A 25,296-nucleotide genomic window follows, 5' to 3' on the forward strand; every position below is an offset into this window, starting at 1 on the left:
AAAGACCTGAGTTTATTACCAGCTTTGAACGTTTGGTCCCTTCATCTTTCCAATCAGGGAGCTACAGTAGGCAACTGTAAGGTCCTTCCTAAGTCCAGCCGTCTTTAAGAAAAGCACAAAGAATAAGTGCCCGCTAGTACTTGGAAAGGGTAGTTCTCTGATACAGGCAATAATGTATCAGGGAGGGATTCCTATGGAGGCAAGGTCTTGAAGGATGAACAGAATTTAGGAATAGACATAAAGCGGTCCTCAACTGGTCTGGAGAACATCCCTCCTTCAATCTCAGCACCCCGTTGTTCTAGGGCTCCATACCCATGATGAGAGGACACCCTTCCTACACCTCTGACATCTGCAATGCTCACTGCTGCCACCCATCATTTCTCACATGGACCACTGTAATTGATCACAGATGCCCCAACTTCTAATCCTGCACCCACAGAGTAGCCAATGATATTTTAAAAGTGTGATCAGAGTATGATTCTCTGCTGCTTAAAACCCTCCAATAGCTTCCTATCACATTCAGAATATAATCCAAACTCCTGTATCCTGCCTGTATGGCCTTACCTGAGTGGACCATGCCTACCCATCTGGCCTCATTTCTCGCCTTGGCCCCCACATTCCTTGCACTCTGGACACACTAGAGAGCATTCTGTCACATACTAGCTAAGACCACCTCAGGGCCTTTGCACTTGCTGCTCCCTCACCCTGAATAGCCTTCTTCTAACTCTTCCTGGATCTCATGTCAAATGTCATCCTCTTGTTTGCTTCCTGGCCCTGTTCTGAAGTAGCATCTCCCTCAGTGGTTGCAACCATGTTTCACAGAGGTATCTCAGGAGTAGTCACTGGGAAAGGGGGAGGGTGTAGAAGAAACTATCCACCCTCTCTCTTCTCTTTGGCTCCACTTTGATCTGTTCCCATGTGAAATTTCCCTGGAATAAAGGATTCCAGTGTTTTAAACATTTTTGAAACTCACTGGCCTTGGCCACCTGCAAGAGGAACTAAGGTATATCATTGTAGAAACTGTCCTTTGGACAGAAAGTCCAATGGCTTCTCTGTTGGTGGCAAATCCATGCCTTTGGCAGAAACAGCTAATCATATTCAACCTTCTTTCCTGCTGGTCCTGGAAAAGTCCTGAGACCCCCTCAGCCCTGCCCTGCTGACAACTAGCCACAACCAGCCAGTCAGAGCTGATTAGAATGAGACATGAAAACTCACACCCTATCTGTGCCAGGAATCTCACTGGCATGTCTCGGCGTTCAAGAGTCTAGTTAGAAGAAGACATGGCACCACCCTGAGTAGCTGCAAACTGAGTGCTGTATTACTAAGACCTCCTGGCACTAAAGCAGTTGCACCTTGCAGACTCTGGAACTCTGGTGTCCCTGTTTGTAAACTCCACCTGTGAGTGGGAAGACATGGCCGAGGAGTGGGAATGGGCTACATAAACGCAATGTGCTCCCTCGTGTTGATTCAAACAAAGAACCCGCTTCCCTAGGTGACCATCCCCTCCTGAAGCTCTCTCAGGAATCACACCCTCAACATCACCTTGCAACTTGTCACCCTGCTTTGGGTATTCCTGTTGCTGTGTCTTGGCAACACCTGGCTGCAAGAGGAGAGGACTGTCACAGGACTCAGGAATTGCTCCTCCTCTACCAGGCCCTTAACTCTCCACGGGTAAAAGAGAGGAAACTGTTTTCATGCCCAAAACCCCTTGTCCCAACACCAAGCCCAGCTTTCTCATCCACCTCCTGCAGTCACATTGCTGCCATCTCTAGTTAACGTTTCTCTGATTGCCAAATATTAGATTCTAGTCTTCTTGCTAGTTTGAGTTTCTTGGCTGTTTGACAACATCCCCCTGCTTGGATATGTCTTCCCTCGAATTCCAAGCTGCCCTGACTCCTGGCTTCATTCCACCTCCCTCTCAGGACTTCTGGGGCTTTGCTTCCTCAGGTTGTCTCTTCAGACTTGCTGCTCCCCAGTTCTCCTCCCACCCCACATCACACCTGCTCTCTGGCAACATCCAGTCTCTGACTGGAACTCCCACTAGTACATGAGTGATTCATATTATTATTTCCTCCTTTCTCCATCCATCCCCAAGGACACAGTATATTCAAGGTGATCCCTGGCCACACACAGATTTTCAGTGCTACCCCCCCAAAAAAGTCTGAATTTCTTTAAGTTTCTGGCTTCTTTTATTCCCTTAAAACCTTGCTTCCCTAGTAAGGTGACCAATCATAGCAATATGCCTGGAACTTGGGGGAGGAGGGTGTCTGGAACATGCGACTTTCCGTCCTAAAACCAGAAAGTGCTGTGAAGAGGGGTGAATTGGCCACCCTATCTACTGGTCTTCTCACAGTCCTATTTCCTGCTCTGGGGCCAATAGGTAGTGCTGGCCTGATGACATCAGTGAATCCTACTTGTGAGGTAGAAAGCATAATATCATAGCCAATGGAATTACAGAAACTTGGGTCCCTGGAACGTGTTGCTAATGTTAAAAAGTGCCAGGCCAGAATAGAATTGTTTGAGAGCAGCTAATTTTTTGTGACCCTGAAATGTCACCAGGGAACACTTAATCAGCCATTGGGTAATGGCTCTTTCCCAGCACCACCTAAAAGGTTAATGGTCAAAATACTTTAAAGTTGATATGTAGAGTTAACTCCCTGCTCAGCTCACTTCTGGGAGCTAATTGCAGGTGTACAAGGCGAATGCAATGGTGCCCCCCACCCCCACCATGTAGTTGTTGCTGGATTAGCTTACACAGAAAGGTGAGGGTAGAACATATGTTTCCACTCCCCTCTGGGATTCTAGAGAAGCCACAGCAGTACTGCCACAGCAATGGACCCTGTGGAGGAACAGCATCAGGATTTAGGCCTCAGGCTAGGCAGCAGAAACCGCTCTTACTAATTCAAGAAGTTGTCTCCTAGGAAACAGCAGCCTTTGTGAGGATTCTCACAGGGACTTGGGACAGTCACATATTGTGTGCACAGGCATTTGCCCAAACATCTATTCCTTATGTGACCAAGTTGTGCTCAAAAACTTCAACTGGCGTCTAATTTCTACAGGTTTCTAGGGCCAGAAATCCATCTGCGTGACATTTTCTGCTTCCAGGAATGAGGAATGATGTCTGTGCATCCCTAACCCTGGCATGTTCCCTCCTTGCTATGCGGAGAGAGGGCCTCTGTTCTGACCAGAGCCCAACAGGTTGCTGCAAAGTTGGCTTGCATAAACGCCTATGTGGGCATGCATGTCAGGGATGTCTGAGAAGAAGCAGACATTAAAAAACCTCCCTTTAACTCCTTCTAATCTTAAAACCATCAAGGAGCAAATGAGCAAACAAAAAAAGAACTCCTCCTTCTTCCACAGTGGAACCACTATCCTGGGAAGCCGATGTATATGAAATTTTTGCTCTGCTTAGATTAAACGCTTTAGCAGCATTTAGCTCTCCAGAGCACTTTATGGCTTTGTTCAGACCTGCCTGGAATATAAATTACGGTAGAATTATACACCATTGTATCATCGGCAGTCAATAGGCAGGTTATAGAGTTTTTCGCCAAAGATGGCTTAGGGGTTCACTGGGATGAGACATGGATGGCGATGTGCTCAGAAAGAGAAGGTGCTGCGAGGATGGTGCTCTGAGTTAGGACAAAGCCACGTGCATCATTCTGGGAGCTGTGCAATGGCTCTAGGCAGAAACACTTCCAGAAGTAGAACACAGAAGCCACAGCTCGAGGGCAAGCAGGGTTCCTGAAGCTGCATCTACATGCCGCAGGGCTGCTTTCCATCCAGGCGTGACCACGCCACAGTGATTCAGCACCCCCCTAAAAGCAACTAAAGGAACTTGTCCATTTACAGAGGTTGGCCTAGGTTCTAAGAGAATACTTCCAGATTCCTATCATATAATGTGAAGTCTTATCCTTTGGTTTTCACACATCTACAGAGTGACCACCAAATCAGGAAACAGGAATTCTGTCCTTGAAAAATTCATACATTGATGTCCTAACCCCCGGTACCTCAGATGTGACTATGTTTGAAGACTGGGCCTTTAAAGAAGTAATTAAGTTAAAATGAGACCATTAGGGTGGGCCCTAATCCAATTTGAGTGGTGTCTTTGTAAGAAGAGAAAATTAGGACATACAGAAAGACACCAGGCATGCACACACAGAGGAATGACCTTGTGAAGAGGCCGCAGGAGGGAGACCATCTACAAGCCGGGAGGAGGGGCTTCAGAGGAAACAATCATGCTTCCACCTTGAACTTGGGCTTCTAGCCTCCAGAGCTGTGAGGAAATACATTTCTCTTGTTTAAGTCACCCAATCTGTGGTACTTTATTATAGCAGCCCCAGCAAAGTAATACAACAGGTGAATACACAATAACTGGCTTATTAACATTATGAAAGAATATCTATGTTTACAGACTTTATGGTCACCCTGTAGCTAGAATGGGCATCTAACCATATAAATATAACCATAGCCATATAAAACAGTAGCTTCTGGGCACCTTGTGCTTTTTTCTCCTTCAGCGTATCTATGCTCATTCCCACTCAACATCCATCAACCATTTGTTCTTCTGGATGTATGTTTAGAATTGATCACTAGACCAGTGGCCCTGGTGACCTCTATACTCAAGCTAGAGCCTTTACAAATGTGTGAAGACATCCAAAGAGCTAAGCAATGGAATTCCTGGAGCAAAGCAATTGGTGGAGTGTTCAGGGGGTTTCATTACAATGCAAATTTACTAAGGTCGAGTGCCATTGTCCAGTCTTCTTGACTGGAATCTAACATTCCCATTCTCCACCCAGTCTCTTCAGAATTCCTGATGTTGTCCTTTATTATCCAATCCAAGTCCTGACTCTCCCAAGAAGCCTTTCCCAAGTATACCAGTGCAAGATCATTCACACTTTTTCTGAATCCTTAAAATTTCATGGTTTGAAACAGGCAACCTGACAATTAATTACAGAGACTGCCTCCTGTTCTCTGTTTTAGTTTGTGTTCAACTAGATGGTAACTTTCTCAAGAACTAGTATGGCTATGGTATCTCCTTTTGTATTATACATGGCACGGAGCACTAAATCCATATCACTATGGGATTATTTCTAGGCTGTGGAGTTTATAAGTAAAAATATGAACTTTGAAACAGAAAGGGGAATGAAGTAGACACCATGACTTGTACTCCCATCCTTCTTTCCTAAATCATTCTGTGATAGCTGATGTGTTTGTGCGTGCGTGTGTGTGTGTGTGTGTGTGTGTGTGTGTGTGTGTGTGTGCGCGCCCATGTATGTACGCATCTTCCTTGTGTTTCAATGGGTACCTTGGATTTCAGAAAGCACTTTTTTTGCATGCAGAAATTCGGGATCAAAATAACACTTTCTCTGCAGGATTATTTTGAAGAGCCATAATAATGAATGTGAAAAGACTTAGAGAAGTTAAAATTGCCTTCTACGTGAAAGGTATAATATTAGAAATGGAAAACTTTAAGTGAGGTTGAGGAAAAACTGTTCTCAAGGACAAGAAAAAGAAATATATTTGCTGTTTTCATCTCTATCACCCACTCCAGTCTCCTTCGGTCCCATCCCAGGGTAAATGTAATCTCAGGGAGCAGCAGCTCTCAACAGAGACCAGAGGAAGTACTCACTCAGGACCCTTCACCCTGTGGACTTTGTCGGGACCAGAGAGGCATGGAACTTAGAGGGTTCTCAAAATACACTTCCAAGACAGATTCCCCTTTGGCAATGGAACTTATGATTGAGCTCCAGGAGGTTACAGTCTCCAATGGAGAGCATGTGACGACATTGGTGGGTGTGTGAAGTTTGTGAGCTCCTGTATGTCTTAACCTGGGTGGGAAAAAGGAACTAGCCCTAAAAGAAGTGTTACAGATTGCTGTCGGATAAGAGTTGGAGACTATTTCTTAAAAATATCATTATCTTACTTTCAATTCATTATTATTTTCAATTACTAAAGTAATAAATTACTGGGGAAAAAGTCATAATCAATTTACAAATGTACATACGACTTGATGCTACCTATCCTACTTGACGTCCCCACCTGTCAACCAAAATGTTCATTGTCAACAGTTTGGTGTATACTCTCTCATTTTTTTCTATTCTCATATATTTTCATAAGAATTGTTTTCTTACAAGATTGTACTTACTGTTCTGCACCTTGCTTTGACCATTTATTGTGCTTTTGATAATATTACGTCTATACATGATATCTTAACAACCTAAGGTCTGTGACATTGTATGTATGTACCAAATTTATCATTCCTCCACTGATGAATGTCTGCAGTGTTTCACATTTTTCAGTATTACAAAGAATCCTGCAACAAATATCCAAGTTGGGGACTTTTTCTAAGTGCTGCAGAGGTTCTGACCCTGGTTCCTCTGGGATATAGAGGTAGTATTGATGGCACCCCACACTTAAATACTAAATGACTGTGAGAACTGCATTTCTATTATTTGTAATCTACACAGCATACTTTTCTTCTTTTGGTTAAAACAACATCACTATTCTTTCTCACAAGGAGCCATTCTGTGGTCACAATGATTAATTCAGGCACAGGTACTTAAGTCCAGCCACAGTTTCAGTATTCTCTGTATCTCCTGGGTTTGCTGTAAGATTATATACACATATATATGCCTATGAAAATTATATATATATGCATATGTATAAATATGTGTATTAATATGTATATAGCAAATACATTTATAGTCCACATAGCAGTCCCAAGTTAAAGTTAAATTAAGTGATTTGCTGAAGGTCTCAAAGTATGTGACAGAGCAAATATTTGATTTTGTTGTAAAGCCTCAAATTATTTGACTGCAGAAACATCCGAGAACTATCCATTCCACTTGTTCCCATTAAATAACAGTTCCCCCAGGGAAGCAGCCATTGGCCACTCCACTTTGCCCATGTGACCTTGAATATTTCATGCTCCATGGAATGAGAAGTTTTGAAGATCTGCCAGGAGTTTTCTGTATAGGGTGGGAAGGAGAGAGAGAGTTCTAGAAAGGAAATGAATTAGAAGTACAGCACCACATATTTTTCCATGCGAACCTTTGCAGCTTCTTATCCATCTGGGCCTTGGTTGAGAGCTGAGAGTTACTGGAATCCAACTGGCTTCTTAGCTAAACTGAGAGTGGCACCTACAGCTGTGCAGTAAGGAACATTCTCAAGCTGTGATGAGTGAGCTTCCAAGAGTGAAGCCACTTAAAGCATGCCATCTTCCTGTTCCTGCTTCTCTTTTCTTTCCTCTTTCTAGCCAACTCTTTCTAGTGGACGACAATCGTTCACGGAACAAATCTGGAGAACCTCTGGGGCAGAGGGCAATCTTGCTCTGGGTTTCTTGCTGAGGAATGCAGCTTGAAATAATACAAAGCCTTCTGCAGACCTTTTCTGGTACTGCAGCTTCCTGGTCATTTATCTTCTAGGCATCACGTGAGGCTTTTGCAGAAAAAGCAACATCAGCCCCCAGGGTTGATCAGAGCCCAGTACACTCAGACCTATCATTGCATTTGAATTCCTGTCTCAGTAGTCATAGGGCTCTCGGGGCCCAGGGGTCCACCATGACAGCTTGTACCAGCTTCCTGGTGGAAGAGCTACAAAATATGAGTATTTGGTTTAATAGAAAGAGTAGTACACCAAAAATCAGGAAGCCTGGGTTATGGTCCCATCCCTGCCCATAAAGTGAGCAAATCACTTCATCTTTCTGGATAGGACCACATCTCTAAGGTCGATCAATTTCCATCGAAGTGATCCTACGATTCTCTAGGTATTGGGGTAAAAAGGTGTCTTTCTCTCTGACTTGCTCTAGGACTGGCTGTCACTTATTTTGTCAAACATGAACCACCTGGAGAGAGGATAACGCTTCTCACCTCCTGACATACACAGAAGGTCTGATGGAGGAGACCATTAGATGTCATTATTTGACATCAATGTGCATATGAGGTTCAGCTCTAAATTGCCTTGATTTTAAGCATGGGAAGATGGGGACCCAGCTGTTTTTAAGTGTTTGGAAGAAATTGGCTCCTAAATGAAATCTCTCTGGCTTCTGCCCTATCTGATCCAAGCCAATGTCATGTTAATTAGTAGAGGAAGAAGCCTGGGGTGGTAGCCAGAGATCAGGCAAGCCTGCCACCTGGTTGGCTCATGTTTCCATATGCCTGGCACATTTGTCAGCTTGGCTCCGACCTTTTTTTGAGATGAAAACCTAAACCCAAGTGATTTTTGCATATTGTCACCTTACTGCTGGGTCACTAAACACATAGCTTGATATGGATAAAACTTTAGTATGTAATATTTATAACAGATACACATTGTTACAAGTGTTTTACAACTGTTAGCTCTTTTAATCCTTTATGAGGTTTAGATGAGGAAACTTGATGAGGTAAATGAGGCACAGAGAAGTGAAGTAATTTGCCTGAGGCCACACAGCTGGTAAGTACGGAGCCAGAATTCCAACCCCTGCTTCAGCCACTTGCTGCATTACCTCTCATTACCATTATTTCTTGTGTGTGTGTGCTGCCTTTCTAGCTGAACTGAAATCAACAGAAGCAAAGAGGATTTCTTTTTCCTCCATAGGGCCCTACAGTTGTGTTTGAATAAGACTTACCAACTAACTGGTAAGACTGGGAGAGGAGAACCTATCGTTATCAAATGTGGCCCCAAGGAGATCCTGGCTACCCTTTAGACTCATTGCCCAGTTCATAAAATCTTATTGCTGACACTTCACAAAACTAGGGAAACCTATCATAACCTATACATAACGTCACTTGTCATTTGTGTGGGTAGAAGGGAGACTCTTTGGAAGGACATGGGTGTTCTATGAAGGGTAGAATGAAGAAGTCAAGAAAGGAAATAAATCTCTTTCGATGAGAATCTCTGTCACTTCTCAACAGTCCAGAAACTAAACCAGTAGAAAGAGTAATCTAGCGGTCAGAAGAGGACCCAAAGGAGCTCAACATGGACCCCAGCCTGTCAAAGATGCCCTCTTCTCCCTCCAGCCCCTGTCCCAGGTCCTCTGCCTTGCGAATGGGTCTCTACCTGGTAGCCCTTTGAGCTCCACTTTCCTCTCAGGCATTTTAGGAATGATAACTATTCATTCCTCTTTCCCTACTCCCCTTCTGAATTCAAACTCTAATGAGAAAAAATGCACAGAAGGGAGGTAGATGGGATAAATATACCAGCTTTATGACTGACAAAGCTAGTGTGGCAACTGTGACTCCTTTCATTATCCCATGGCCACAGTAGGCTCACTGATACTTTCCCCCAGGTTTATATTTTAAGAGGATTTGCCTAAGAGAATGTTTTTGGGTCTACAGAGCAGATACACTCACCTAGAAGTGTTGACTCATACTGGTGGGCCAGAGAAAGAGAGAGAGCTAGGCCCCCAAACTGGCCTCCTAAAGCTGAGTTTTGGACCCTGCCCCCAGAAATGCTGACCACACGGAAGAATGAGCAAGAGGAACTACAGGGTACTGGGCCCCATGGGCTAGGCCTCTCTCCCACTCTCACCATCAGAGAAGGCAGTCATTTCTTCTCCCTTGGCAAGTGGGACCTTAAAAGATGGAGTCTGTATCTTTCTCAAGAGACTATATGAAGTCAGGCCTGGGTGGAATGCCAAGATAAGGAGAGAATGGCCGTCCAACTTCCCTTAGCCATACTAACTCAGGGGTCGTAAAGAGCTGTGACCCAGAGGCTTCTGGGAAATATGATTTCAATGAAACTTGTCTGAAATGTTCACAGCAATGCTAACTCCAGAAGAGGTAATTAAGTTAATTATTATTTTAAATAAATTGTACCTGTGGGCATAGTGCAATCTTTTAGAAGAGATTCCTAGGTTTTATCAGAGTAGCTGTGAAAAGGACACAGCTCTTGGCATTTCTTCCCATCCAGGGCCAAAACTGAGGGATCAAATATCATACTAGATTCACATTTTAACTTTACGTAAAGCTGCTTAAATTTTTGTTTAAATAAAAGGGATTTTTTTTTTTGCTTCATTCGCAATAAAGTTACATAGGAATATAGGGAAATAGAAGTGTATTAATGACAAGTGAAATTCTAAACTAGGATGAATAGATAAAAACTTGGCACACTACTTCTGAAAAGTTGCCAACTCTAGGTCTATGAGCAGTTTCATTTGATAGATGGACATTAAAAGCCCTTTGGAGGCCAACGATAAGAACAAGATGAGTCTAGTTTGATTCCTCCTTCAGCCTCAATCATCAGCTCGCCCTGTGACGGTGCCCCTGACTCCTCAGAAGAGGGAGTCTCCCACTGTCTGTATACCCACAATCCCCTCTGCTCCAGCACTAGGCTACTCTACTCATCTGAGCACTTATATGCCTCTACTATGTCCCTTGGTGGCTCTTAAGGACAGGGACAATGCATGTTTTTATATGTGTGTCCTTGGTGCTAGTACAATGCCTAGCACACAGAAGGTGCCCAGTCATTGTTTACTGAGTTGAACTTAGTTTGTAAAGCAGATAATTAAGAAGTGTGATAGGGTTGCCTATAAATATTTGAAACACTGTTGAAGTAAGAAGGCACTTACTTTAATTTCTGTCACTTTAGCAGAAAGGATCCAAGCACAGTAAGCCAAAGTTATCAGAAACTTTAAAATAAAGAAGAGCAAAATAACAACCAGAGTAGCTCACAATGAAGGGGCATCCTGGAGGCGTTTACCCAGAGAAGAAAGAGGAAATAACTGGATATTTGCTATTAAAGACACTCACAAGGAGGTAAGGACCATCAAAATGGTTCAGAGTAATGCCTAAGTTCTGAGGAAGAGTCTAGTTTTAGTTAACATGATTCAAAAAGGTTTCTGAAAGATGCTAACTATAAGCTGAGTCTTGAGGAAAGCTTTGGGCTTCAATAGGCAGAGAAGGGTATCACAGAGACAGACAGAGGTGAGTGGCCTGTGTGAGTAGAGCCCAGGGCCTATGGCTGAAAGCACATGAGCTAAGACTGTGGCTGCCATTAAACGCCAGGTTGGGGACAATGGCCTTTAATCTATAAACAACAGGGAGCCACAAAATATTTTTTCATCAGAGAAGTGACACAGTCATAATTATTTTATGAAAAACACTAAGTTGTAAAGGATGAATTTAGTGGAAAGTAGGGAAATGAACGTTTATGGATTGCCTAATCCCTGCTAGATGCTTTTCCTATAATATTAACTCATTTCATCCACACTACAACCCCACAGGGTAGGCAGCACTGTATCAATTTTACAGAGGAGAAAATGCAGACTCAGAGGTTGGCAACTAAGTGGTAAGACAGAGATTTCCACCAAGAGCTAAATGGCTCCCAAACTCCTGCAATAGTCATAAGGGCCCACATGGTGCTTCGAGCATGAAAATGAATGGATGGGCTGCAAAGAATATTGCAAAGGAAGTACTGGCACTTGTTGATGATCATTGGAAAGGTGAGGGTGATCATTGGAAAGGTGAGGGTGATCATGGAAACGTGAAAAATGACTCAGGTTACAGACTGATCTGCAAGAAGGTGAGGAAAATAAGCTCGTTCACTGGGGGAGTAAAGGATAGAAGCTGACATCTATTGGATGTCTACATGTATTCAAGTCAGGTGCAGAGCACATGCACAACATATGTAGAGAAAGGACAATCCAGTTCAAGGCATATTTGAGGTTCCAGAAGAGTGGAGATTAAATTAAAAACATGAGGCTGGAGCTCAGAAAAGACTGTTTTATACGCATGTTCCAGATGAATCTGTGGAGAGATAATTATCCCTGTGAGGGCGGGTGTTGTTGACAAGAAGACATGTTTATAGGGAAGAAGAAGAAAAGAGAATTGCAAATGTACATTTACAGGTGCAGAGAAGGGCAAGGAAAACAGAAGAAGCAGAGGGAAAAGGAAAAATAGTGAGTGTGCGGTCATGGGAGACAAGAGATGAGAGTTTCAGGAGAGGTGGAAGCAAGTAAGCCCTAGCGAGGTCAGAAGGAGGAGGTTCAAGGACAGGTGAGCAGCCAGGAGTAAGCACGTCTCAAAGAAAGTAGCTTTTGAGACATGGTGGGAGCAGAGACCAGACTTCAAGAGGTGAAACAGGTTGGTGGTAGAGCTCGAGAAGTAATAAGTAAGGATTATTCTTTTTGCCTCATGAACCCGAGCTTAGCTTTTTGTCTCAAAACATATGAAAATGTTCACATGTTTAGCTGAAGAGACTTATTTTCCCTGTTCTCTAAGAAATATTCCAGCCTCTTCCTTTCTGCCACCCCAAGAACACCCCCATACCGTGATGAGATGTCTGTGTGGGGTCATCTCTTACCCTATCGGGTCATGAGATGTTTAAGTATCATAAATATGTCAAGAAGCTAATTATTATTTGGGAGATAGTGCCACATGATAATTAAATACCTAGGCTTCAGCATCAAATAGATTTGAGTTTGAATCCTAGCTCTGGGAACTATGTGACCTTGGCCAAGTTACTTACGCGCTCTAAGCAAGTGCTAGGAACTGCAGAGAAGGAGTCAGGGCTAATCTGAACACATTATTAAAAATGTACTCAGTGCTCATTAGTACAGGCATTAGGCTGGTATGGTTCTAAGCATTTTACAAATCACGTCATTTAATTCTCACAACAACCCTACAAGGCAGGTAGGATTTTACAGGTGGTAAAACAGGTATATAAAGGATCAATATGACCAAGGTTGCAGAACTTTGATTCATTCCAGATGGTCTTCATTCTATTTGGGCTTGGGGTTGTTATTAACACTGTGGTGGTAGAAGTGACTTCCTTTTTACCTTTTTTATCCCTCTTCCTCCTGCCCACCCCACGCAATCATGGACTATTCTTTGGTAGTGGGAACAGAGAAAGACCCCTCTGGCCCATGGCTATGAATGAATGAACATGTGTCCTCTTGCTGGGTAAGTCATTAGGCCTGTCTCCTCACTCCAGTTGTTTCTCCTTTCCCCTTTACTTTTCTCCCATGTGTCCTGGAAACACAGAAGAAGGATGGAGGTGCAGAACTCAGATTAAGGCTCTTCCATTTGCTTAACTGCATGACTCTAAGCTTGTTATGGCTCTCTGGGTCTAGTCCAAGATCTACAAAAATTAGGGTGGTAATGTTGACCTTGGGGGCACTGGGGAGATAACAGAAAACAATGTTGGAACAGTGACACTATTGACCTGGTGCAAGGGGTCTCTCTGTTCATCCTCTTTCCTCTCTGCCTCTTCCACCTGCCTCCAAAAGGGGTTTGAAGGTCAAAAGAGACCTTATCCTTCCTTTAAAGATCTGTGAATTGAAAAATGTTACCCAAATCATAAATGACCTTCTTTCCAACCTTTTTGGGTGACCAGCACCTTCCTTTCCGTAGAATGGTGGATGGGTAAATTGACGAAATCCTCTTTTCTGCTAAAAAGACACAGAATTCTTTTGTTTTTAATATTCTGCATAAAGATGTCAGGAAAAATAAAACAGCTAGTTTATCACACTAATTGATCTAGGTCTCTGATTCTTTTCTAAGATTGTGAGCAACTCCGAAGCAGGAATGGGTTTTGTTTTACTTTATCTTCCACCGCACCCAGGACTTGGTAGTTACTTAACTGGTTGTCTATTAAATAAACATTGGGCAGGCTCAAATCATCACTAAAACCAGGATGAACTTGCCCTTTTCACACCCACATCTGGGACACCCTTGACTCTTTGATAGTATCTATAGATGGGGTGAATGTATTTTCTAAACCCCAAATCAAGACACAAGGTAGGAGACATGATCTGATCATAGGAAAGTGTGTTTGAAATCTAGAATGTCGGGGAGGTACAGTGACTGTGTGCAAGCTGTCATTCTCCAATTATTTTAGCCATAAAATATAAAATACAAACCATTAGTTATCCAACCTAGCAGCCCAGATTCCATTAGGATAAACAGGTACATCTACTACAGTAGAATTTATTTTCTGCCCAGGGGCCATGTTCATAAACCCTCTCTAGTAAAATGCTTTGAGGCCTCCCCTAAGTCCCTCTCCCCGAGGCCTTCAAGACCCTTGTGCAAGATGGACAGCTGAACACTCAGGCTGAACCATCTCCATCCAGCTTCATCTTCAGTGAAGTGCTGAGGTGCTGCCCTGGGCCAAGGGTGAGACTGGCTACACACAGCATGCACTGCCAAGGCCCTGCTTCCTGGTCCTCTGACCTGGGCTCTCTGAGTCTCTGGTACCCAGAGGAAGCCAGGTGTCTTAACTTGCTGGCAGAAGATGTGCTCTCAGCCTATCTCAGGAGCTCCATGTCTAATCTGGGCTGGTTTGCCCAGGTGGCTGGTACTTCAGCTTCAATCCCAATCTCCAAGCCCTGGTAACTATCATGTATCTCAGCCATCCAAGGAGTGGTGGTGACAAGGTGCGTCAGAGGGCAGAGAGCCCCCCTTCCTGCATCCTTGGTTCTGGCTGTTTTGGGCCACTTCTCACTTGCCCTTAACCCCTCTATTCTCAAACCCTTCCTTTAGTCACGACCCCCAGGGGACAGGAGAGAGAAAATTCTTCCTCTCTTATTTCTGCTTCGTCTTCTTAATTGTTTCCAGGGAACAGCTTTTAAGCCTAGTAGGAGGGGTCTCTCCATTTACTTCAGAAACCAGCATTTTTCTTTGATTGATGACTTGTTTCATGGGCCAGAAGCTTGCCTGACAAGTTCTCTGTCTCTGAAGCATACAAACCTCTGTAAGAACATCCTAGAAGAGCCACAGGGCGGGAGACTTTTGAAGTTGCTACAGAAATTACCCAAGTTTCCATGGCAATTGAGCACTGTGGAGTAACCACCACGTTCTGGGTCTCTCTGTTTCTACTGTTCTTTCTCAACAACCACTCCAGTAGCAGAAATGGTCTTTGACTCCCCTGTTCTCCCTCTCTCTTTCTGCCTCCCCCCACCCCACCTTGCTTGACACAGTTATATGGATGCAAGGGACCCCCAACTCAGTGCAGTGGTGAAGTGATTTCTATGGGGAAGACAGAGTCTTTTTAATGTTGAGAGAAGGAGACCTAAGGGTGTCAGAGTCTCAGGCTTAGTCAGGACTATATTCCCTCAATAATTTGGATATGTACAGGGCATCTGTGGTGGTGGAGGGAGGGGTAGCCAGGAAGACACCAGGCTGGAGAGAAATCACTCATTCTGAGAACCAAAATCACCCACCCCACCCTCAGCCTGGACACTGAGGACCGAACCAGGCCTTGATGTCTAGAGTAACATGGTTTCGCTATTCCACTGTGTCCTTTACACATATGAGACTGTCCTGCACAAGTAAACAGTTTGATTGCTCATTATAGGAACTTCCCAAAAGACTCATCAACTCTTCCATTGAAAGCACCAACTGACAGTGTTTACCCTAAGATTCTGTGACGCCCTGGCCTCAAAATCCTCACCTTGCCAACCAACAATCCTGGATACTATCATTATTCTTTCTTAGACTCAATCAAATACCCACATTGAAATAACAGCTTTAGGCCTGACTTGGTGGCTCAGCCTGTAATCCCAGCACTTTGGGAGGCCGAGGTGAGTGGAGTGCCTGAGCCCAGGGGTTTGAGATCAGCTCAGGCAACTTGGTGAGAAAAATTAGTGCGCGCTTGTAGTTCCGGCTACTTGGAAGGCTGAGACAGAAGGATTGCCAGAGCCCAGCAGCTCGACAGTAGGGTGGCCATAAGCATACCACTGCACTCCAGCCTGGGCGACAGAGTGAGACTCCAACTCAAAAAAAGAAAAGAAAATAACACCTTTAAACCAAATTTCCAATTCTCAATACATTCTGATATTGCTTCCTCCCTCTGAGACCCACCAGAGTTTTGTGAGGTGATATTCTCTCTTACCACAGTGACCAGTCAACTCAGCTTTGTCTTATTAACAGGTTGTGTTCCCAACATTTAGGAAATCAGCTTTTGACCTAAGGTAAGGGGCATAGATGTTTCGTGTGATTATTCAGGCATCCCAGGAAAGGGGTGATCGTAAGCACAGTAGACTGGTCTGGGCCTGAGTTAGGGAGAAGGGCATCTACAAGCAATAGACAATAGAACTCATTTCTCAGGATATCGGGAGCCCCTGCAGCAAAAGCTAGAGGCAGACAATGCTAGAGGCAGAATCGCCTTCATGGGTGTATAGCCTGTCCAGCTGCCTGCTTGCTTTAATGCTTTGACATCGCCATCTTGAAACACTTAATAAAGTTTGAACAAAGGGTCTTAGGTTTTTCACTTTGCACTGGGCCCCACAAATTACATAGCTGGTTCAGAGGATCGATCCTGGCCACTGGTTCTACATTAGGTAAGCCTGGATGTTATTTCCTAATCTTCCTGACAATGTGTATCTTCCCCTCAAATGTCTTTTAGTGACATGATTTCTCCCTCCAAGATTTGTTTTGATTGTAATAATCAAGTGCTAATAAATATCAAAATATGCACTTTCCAAGGAGCCAGACATGGTCCAGGGTATGAAGCAATTTGTGAATCTCTGCTCAGAATGCTGAAATAAAGATTGTAGGACAGCAGCATGTCAAGAGATGAGTTGTGATATTCTAGTGAAATCTCACATAAAACTATAATAGCAGATTAGCAAAGTGGATGGGTTTCATGGCAGAGTTGCCCTTAACTGGTGATGATAGATTATGGACACTTCTCTGCCTGTTAGACTGAACTTCACTTAGGACATACATACAGCAGTAAAGCTACCATTTATCAAGGGTGTATTATAAGCTTTGCATCATGGTAAGTCATTGGCCTACTGAATATATTCTCCCTCCCCCAAATACCTAACTTGCATAATCCTTTGTTCACGGCTCCCCTCTTGACCTATAAGTCATGAAGTTCAAGATGTAATGCCTCTTGAACTTAGGGAAACACAGTCCTATCCAAGTTCCTAAATAGGGCTGGAGCTAGGAAACACAGTGGGGAGAGGTTAGAAAGGGAAGGCTGATAGGGAGACCAGAATGCTGTTCCACAGGATCCCTAAAATCAATTTGCTGCCTAAAGGAAACAGTCCTGCAGGCAAGACACCCATTGCCTTGGACTTTCCCATTTAGACTTGTAGGTTTCAAAATTGCTGGCCTCTAACAAGGTCTCTGTCTATCAAAGAGGGGTGTTATGTGAGTGTCTGGGGGTTCATTGCACAGCTGAGCTCCTCTCTGGTGAGCTTGGAGCGGTGAGGGCAGATGCCAGACATTTGGATTCATTGGTTTGCAAATCACTGCAATCATTCAAACATAATAGCTTGCGCTTCTTTAGGGCATTCTCTTGGTTCCCCTTGACTGACTAGGAAGGTATGAAAGGTCACACTGATCACAGGTGGTAGGAAAAGGAACTTTAATGATTTCCTTTTCTCATTACCACCCTGCCCTTGGTTCTGGCTGCAATCTCTCCCATATGCCCCTTTGTGCTTTGGAAGGGAGGAGAATGAAAGAGGGGGCACAGTGAAGGACACAAGGGGAATGGAGAGAGATTCTGAGCACACTGGTGTCTGCTTGGAAGCCCCAAACCAGAGTCATGCTGGTGTGGGAACGGGAAGGGGGCACGGGGCCAGGGATCTTCAATGTGGGGTGCTGAAGACAAAGCAGCAGGGTAGGCTGCAAGGACGCAGGCTAGGTCCCAGGTCGGGCTCTGGCTCTAGGCCACCATACCCTAGTAGGTGGCCTGGGACAACTCGACATAACTACCCTTACAGAGAGACACAGGAGCGGGAAATGGCTGAAGTCCTTTCCATTTCTAATAGTCTGTGAGTCCAAGTTAAAGACAGAGAGCTCTCCATGAATTCATGTGTAATTCATATTCTATCCCCCCCCAAAAGGGACACATTTTATTACAGAAATAGATAGGCCCTAGGACTGTTCAAATGAAGATAAAAAGAGGATAAGGAATCCCATGGAAGAGGAGATGATTAGAATAGAAACAGAAGATAAGATAGGGTACTTCCTTGAAGAATTGCTGTTTTACTGAGACAAAACAAATACTTTCTGTTTTTTGCACATAATTCACTTTTCCAAAGCATCTGTTCTGCAAACATTCATTAAGAGCACAGATACTGTTCCCAACAATAGAGATCCCTTTGCCCTTCACAAAGAGGACAGGGTTCTTGCACTCATGAAGCTTACATCGAAGTTCAGGGAGAGAGACAATGAACACATACAGAATGTTACAAATATTTCAGTACCAGGTACCCAGATTTTGGTTTCTGATACCTTTCTCCAATAAAAGGAAACAGTTCCTTGGAGAAATGGCTGATTCTAAGACTGGGGTAGGAAATGTATAAGATGAGCCTGGAGCACCTTGTAGTGTCAAAAACAAACAAGCAAAAAATAAATAAATAAATAATCAAAACCCAAACCCACAATGATGGAGGTCTGTCAAAGGGGAACACAAGTCAATGGAAATATCTCCCAATGGCCAAAGCTGGAACAATGGAAATATCTCCCAATGGCCAAAGCTGGAACAAGTGAAGCAACTAGAAATGTAGTATTGGAGTATAACCCAAAGTGCAAATAACTGATATAAATAAATGACTGAATAAATTAATAAACGGGGAGAAGAGACAAATCTCCCATGTGGAGGAACTTCAAATCATTTATGTAGATAGTGCATCCCAAAGGAGTGTGTCCCTCCTCGTACTCCATCTCAATTCCCTCTTCCTCAAATGTGGGCTGCACACAGTGACTTCCTTCCCAAGAGTACAGTGTGAATTGGGGAAAAAAGAATGATTTTACAGTAGAGAAACATGGCAAACACATGATCAGGGCAATATCAAGTCATAAATCATGTTTAAATGATATGATAAAATGCCACTTGACCTCTGTGATCCTCCCTCTGAAAACTCCTAACTCAGATTAATCGTGAGAAAAATATCACACAAGTTCCCATAGTGGGGCATCCTACACTGTGCCCCACCAGTACTCTTTAAAACTGCCAAGGTAATCGAAAACATGGAAAGACCAAGGAACTGCTACAGCAGACTAGAGAATTAAGTGTGGTTGTGGTGTCCTGGATAGGAGTCTAGAACATAAAAAAAAATCAGGCAAAAACTAAGAGAATATGAGGAAATCATGACTTTAGCTAACAATAACATACTAATATTTATTCATTGATTATAACAAATATACCATATTAATGCAACATGTTAGTAATAGGGAAACCTGTGTCCAGAGGCAGAGAGCAATATAGGAACTCCTCTGTACTCTGCTCGATTTCTCTGTAAATCTAAAACTGTTCTAAAAATTAAGGTCTGAGAGAGAGAGAGACAGGCAGAGAGAGAGAGAGAGAGAGAGAGAGAGACTAGAGAGAAAGACTAGAGGTGGAAGAAGTCAAAGAGTTTCTCTCTCGCTGGCCTTGAATAAGCAAGCTTCCCTGAGTTCTACAGCTGCATGGAAATAAATTCTGCCAATGAAATCATGATTGTGGAAGAGACCTCAAGTCTCAGATGAGAGCCCGGCCCCAGCTGACACCTTGATCACAGTTTTCTGAGCCCTTCCACAAAGAACCCAGTTATGCTGTGCCCGGAATTCAAATCTTTACAATCTGTAAAATAATAAATGTTTACTTTTTAGGCTGCTAAGAAATCAACCAAAAACAAATGTCAGAAAGTAGAGTGTGCGGCAGAAAATTAAATTAAGATGTAGAGCGTTCCTGGGTGGCTTCATTAAATTGAGTGGTCATGGAAGTCTTCCCTGAGGGGTTGTGATCTGAATTCAAGGAAGGAGACATCCAGAGAGCACTATGGACAAGGAATCAGCCCACTCCAGAGCCTAGCAGTACAACTCCATGTGTTCCAGGATAGAAAGGCAGCCAGCATGATGCAAGTGAAGTGAATGTAGGGAAAGAAACAAGAAAGGGGATGAGAGAGGAAGTTGAGCCAGATGACACAGGGCTTCTGAAGAAGAATGAGGGTTTGGATTTTAAGTTCGGCTGAAGCCACTGGACTGTTGACAGTGAATGAGTGGCATATTTGATTTACAGGTTTTTAAAAAAGATTATGCTAAGTGCACTGTGAAGGCCTGACTCCTGAGTAGCTGGAATAGACAGGAAGTCTGGAAAGGAGGCTCCAGCATCAGCAAAAGACCCCAGAGCCTTAGGCTGAATGGGAGCAGAAGTGATGGATGTCTTCTGGAGAGTGTGGGAGGATGTGTGAAAGGGGTCTTCTTGGAGTGGGGCATGGATTGATGATTACACTCATTTTGGAGATATGCAGTGTAGAAGTGCATTCAGCAAGGGAACCATGTGCAGTCATAGCAGTCACATGTTCCCTCGCCAAGCAGTCATTCCCCTGCGGCATCCTGTTCCCAAGCTTCCGAGCGAGCATCACTGATGATTCATCAAGACAGTAGCTGGCACCCAAATGGTGTTGTACCAGTCTGGGAGAGATTCTCCCGGGGGCCTTGCCAAAGGGGAAACTAGATCCTACCTGCCACCCCCGGCCTCCTGGCCCAACAAAGCAGCCCTACTTAATTAATCACCCGAGCATTCATTTAACAATCCGTCGCCAGTCCTTTCACAGGGTGCCGGGTGTCATCACTTTGACCCGGATATAGTTAAATCTGGAACAGGAAAGTGCCCTGTGCAGGTCATCTTCCTTCATATGGGAGCAGGGATGAGATTGGGAATAGAACTCTTCCACTTACGTTTTGGTCCTGACAGTTTCCTCTGATGTCACCTGCAATTCCATCTCCTTATTCTTGCCTCCACATTTGTCTTTTCCATTCTTGCTGCCTCTTGCTGCTCACTACACCCATGCCTGACCACCTCAGGATGCTACTGCTGTTCGTCCCATATAACCAGTGGGCACCTGTCTGTGCTCAGTTACAGATGCCTGCAACCTCAACCTGGGTGGAAACTAAGGCCATGGGGCCTTTTTCTCCTACTTGATGGTAAATCTCTGTAATCTGAGTGACTGGTTGTTCTGCTATGGCCATGAAGTATCTGTCACAAGAGGCTTACTCTCCTCATTCTTCAAAAGATCAAGCCCCAGAGATGAGCTCCCACAGGGTAGGGATTTGTTGGTCTCAGAGAAGGGATGGTGTTGACATGTGTCTTTGACATACAGGGATCTACAGGTCAAGGGCTCATTTCTGGGTTAATACCCCAAGCTCCCAGTTTTGCTCTCTTTGCTGAGCAGGGATAGGAGAAATGCAGCTTTTCAGACTCAGTGTTCCTGAATTCGCACCCTTCCTAGTTTCTAACTAAACCAACTTCACAGTCAGCAGATAGCAGCTGCCCTGGGCTTCTGGACTCCTATGGCAGTGTCTAGCCTAGTTGGAAAGGACTCTAACTTGAGAAGAGACTACCTCCCATGCCTTAAAGTGTCATCTTCCCCCAAAAGACCACCATTCAAGGGATCAGCACTTAGTGGTTTTGTTCTCCAGCCTCTCCATTGGCATCTGGCCCTATAGTACCCACAATGTGTATGGACAGCACTTCCCTCCTCAGCCTCTTTCAGGAGGACTCAGCTTTACCTAGGGACTCAAGTGACAGGGAGGATGAGGCTACATAATCTGTGGATGGGGTGGTGTTGCTCCAACCAAGATAGAGCCCCAGTCAGCAAGAGACAGCACTAAGAACAGCAGCATCCCTGAAGATCTCCTTGATACTAACCCTTTATCATAAAGTATGCTTTTGTCATTCAATAAATAAACTACCTGTTCTAGAAAAGCAGATTTATCTGAGTCCCTCAGTAATGAGCACTTGGGTGGTAATAACTGAGACCCCGTTACAGCCCTGCCCTCACTCTTGCTGTATAAGGTTTGGAGAAACAGTCCTAAGAAGGCAGAGGAAAAGAAATCATGAGAGATCTTGGCCAATACATTCATCCCTAGTACCATGAAATACTAGACTGGGAAAGAACTCTAAAGTTCATGTATTCTGCTAGTTCTTAATTCCAATTACACATTAAGATCACCTTCACATTGTCAGAGTCCAGCAGGTCAAAGCTGGGGTGGCCATGAGTGTGCCACTGCTCTCCAGCCTGGCCGATAGAGTGAGACTCCAACTCAAAAGAAAGAAAGAAAGAAAATATGTCAATTTTAAAAAAAAATCATCTTCAGAAGTTCTGCTTGGATTAGTCCAGGGTGGGGTCTCCACATGTGTATTTGTTTTTAAGAGCTCTCCAGGTGTTTAAATGTGCAGTGATTGGTCAGGTGTGGTGGTTTTCACCTGTAATCCCAACACTTTGGGAGGAAAAGCAGGTGGATTGATTGAGCCCAGGGCCAGGGCAACATAGCAAAACCTTGTCTATATAAAAAACTCAAAAAATTAGCTGGGTGTGGTGGTTTGTGCATGTTGTGCCAGCTACTTGGGAGGCTGAGGTGGAAGGATCACCTGAGCCCAGAAGGTCAAGACTGATTATTGTGAGCCATGATTATTGTGATCATGACACTGCACTCCAGCCTGGGTGACAGAGTGAGAAATCCCCCAACACTTAAAAAAATTAAAATAAAATGTGCAGTGGTTGAGAACCACTACTGGGCAAAGATTCCTAATCAAGCCCAGGGGCTTTTAGGATGTCTTCCCCAGAGCCCTAGATTCCTGGGAGATGCCTCAGCAGTCTGCCCCACACCTCATCCTGGGAGGGTGCCCACCAAAGTCTTAGGTGAGAGGGATGTACCTGGGAAGTATCCCAATGACCCCACTGCAGTCATAGCCATTGGGCAACACTGTCACTCAATTCTGGCCCCTTACTGTCTGATACAGGTGTGTGTCCTGGTTGGAAAAGATAAACTGGCCAACCACATTATCTCTCTCTTTCTTTGTAGCTGACTTAAGCAGCCCAGAGGGAAGTTGTCCATGAGTTGAAAGGTCCCAAGACTCAGCACCTGAGCAGGATCTGAGCCTTGTGTCCAGCCTGAAGAGGAGAGAACAGAAAACTGTGTAGGATCCACAAACACTATGAAAGAGGTGGAGATGAAAGGGAGTCTGCCCCCAGGGCTCCCCAGATTCCTGCTCTGCCCTGGGCCTGTTTGCTCAGCTTTCCTCTGATTCCTGGGAGACCTCTCTAGAGCCTTAGGAAAGCCTTGTTTTACCAGAGCCGGTATTTGTACACCCAAAAGAGTCTTAGAGAGAACACTCACTACAAACAGAGCTGCTGCACTTTTATCTTTTTACATTTTGGGGGTCCACATGACATTTGGATTGCAAAGGGGAAATCAAAAATGTTCCATTGCTAAAATATTATGTGGAAGTCATCGAGCCTGTTTGACTCCTTATCTCACTTGAAGGGGACGTTAAGGCATAGAGAAAGTAAATGTGGCAGTTTTTATAGCCTCTGACTCTGCAAGAGACCAGAAGTATGTGGGAACCACTAGAAAGAGTCACTATGTCTCCCCCCTCCCCCAGTCTCTGCCATAACTGCAGGTGTGGGACTCACAGAAGAGGCAGCACTGGCATGGGACATCTTGACTCTCTGATGGCAGAAAGTTTGATAGCCTGGGTGAAAGCTCCTTGGATAACCCCAGCTTGTCTTTGGCACAGACTGGCTGTGCTTCAAGAGCATAATGCACTTAAGGTCCCAAGAAGAATTCTCCAAGTCTCTCCTCCACCCCAACACATAGTTCACTGGCCCCTAGAGATCTCTCTGAATACCTAGAGCAAAAAGTCCCTTTTCCCAGCCTGACCTATAGATAAAAAGCCAGCTTGGTCCACTCCTCCATCTCCAGCTTCTGTTCAGAACCCCAGAGCCTGGTGGGTTCAAAAATGGACCTGCATTGGGCGTTTGCAAGGGGTACCTAAAGCCTGACATCATTTCCATGAGTAGGACTCACTTTTCTTTCTTTCCATAAACATTTCTAACTCCCTCTGTCTAAGCTCAGTTCTCCTTCTATGAGCCCCACAAAATCCATCCATTCACTTTGATCTGAGGAATAGACTTTGATGGACTTAACCCAACGATCAATATTAGTTTTGGACTGAGATTCAAAGCGGGAGACCAAAAAGCACGTTAGCTCTCAAGGGAAAATAATAGCCAAAAGAATTATAGATTAACTCACTTCCCATTGACTAGAACCTATTCCCACATAGCCATGCAGTTCTCCTTACATGCCATCCCTGTATAAGGACACTGGGTTGGTCTCATGGCCATCCATGACAGTATGGTAGTAGAGTAGAGACAGAAGAGAAGTAGTAGAGACAGAAGAGAGGGTTTAGCCACGTCTCATCATTGCCTTCTTTGAAAGAGGTGAAGCTTTAGCACCTATAAGTCAAGAGTGAAGACAGGCTTTGAAGAAAAACTGCCCAGAGAGCACCTCCCTCCTGCTTCCCACCCCAAAGCCCAGGGCCCTCATGTATAAAATATCCGAGCACATTCTGGGCTCATGCTTTCTCCAGGTCTGACATCTCCATCTGTGTAACCACAAGTTTCATAACCATTTCCATAAGTCAGATCCCCTGAGGGGAAGAGGACCAAGTCTTATTTTCCTTTGCATCCCCAACAGCTGGCACAACGGCAGTAGCTAAGAGAAGTGTTTGCGAATCAGTGGACAGGTGAATGAGAAGAGCCTTGTTAAGTCACAGTCCCCTCGGCCATGCCTTCCAGCCATCCTCCCAGGATTCTGGTCACCAAGACCTGGCCACACCCCCCCACCCCAGCCTGCAGTCTTACCTCCCATGAGGAAGAGCAGCCCTGCCACATACTGCATAAGGCCTCGGTCCCAGCAGCAGCCCAGCACGCCGATGATCCAGCCAAAGAGGATGATGGCCACCGCCATGCCCATGAAGCCGGCCGTCATTCTACGCAGGTCTGTGGGGAAGCAGGCAGACAACAGTCAGCATCAGTCTGGGACCAGCCCTGGGGTGGGACAGGAAAGGGTGGGGGCCTGCAGGGGCCAGAGGGCAACCTGTCCCTTTCAGACAGAAGCACTCAACTGAGTATGCTTTGCAGAGGAGAGAGCCCATGGTGACTCTGTCCTCATGTGTGAGAACATGCCATGACAGTTTGGTTCCTAAGCACAGAAAGAAATCATCGCAATATAGTGGCCATTTCTCCACACCTCCTTTGTGCTAAGGCACAGTGCTGGCCTTCCCACACATCCATCTCAACCTTCTGAGACAGGTGTCTTTATTACTATGTGCAAAATGCAGCAACTTGCTAAAAGGCATACAACTAGGAAGTGGCAGAACAGGGACTCGAACTCAAGCCTGGATGACTCTGGGTCCCAATCAAAGCATCATTCAGGATCTGAAAGCAGGTAAGAACCAGAAAAATGGGCTGTTGGAGCTAGGCAGGGTCTGGACAGTCAGGTTGCTCCTGCCAAGGCCTCCCTCTCTTCTCTCCAGGGTTTTACTGGTCTCTCTAAAAGGTTGTACATGAGGAGAAGCTGCCAGCTTAGGGGTTTTGGT

General features: G+C 44.6%; 1 protein-coding gene across 1 annotated transcript in view; it reads right to left on the reverse strand.

Annotated features, from left to right (window-relative positions):
• Window positions 1–25,296, reverse strand: part of TMEM178B (transmembrane protein 178B) — a 394,222-nt gene that overhangs the window by 12,486 nt on the left and 356,440 nt on the right. The window contains exon 3 of the mRNA XM_008051101.2: window positions 24,560–24,697. Within this exon, the coding sequence (XP_008049292.1) occupies window positions 24,560–24,697 (138 nt within the window). The remainder of the gene's footprint in view (window positions 1–24,559; window positions 24,698–25,296) is intronic.

Source organism: Carlito syrichta, unplaced genomic scaffold, assembly GCF_000164805.1.
Source record: "Carlito syrichta isolate Samal-C Ts95f unplaced genomic scaffold, Tarsius_syrichta-2.0.1 Scaffold163527, whole genome shotgun sequence".
In the NCBI taxonomy this organism is placed as follows: Eukaryota; Metazoa; Chordata; class Mammalia; order Primates; family Tarsiidae; genus Carlito; species Carlito syrichta.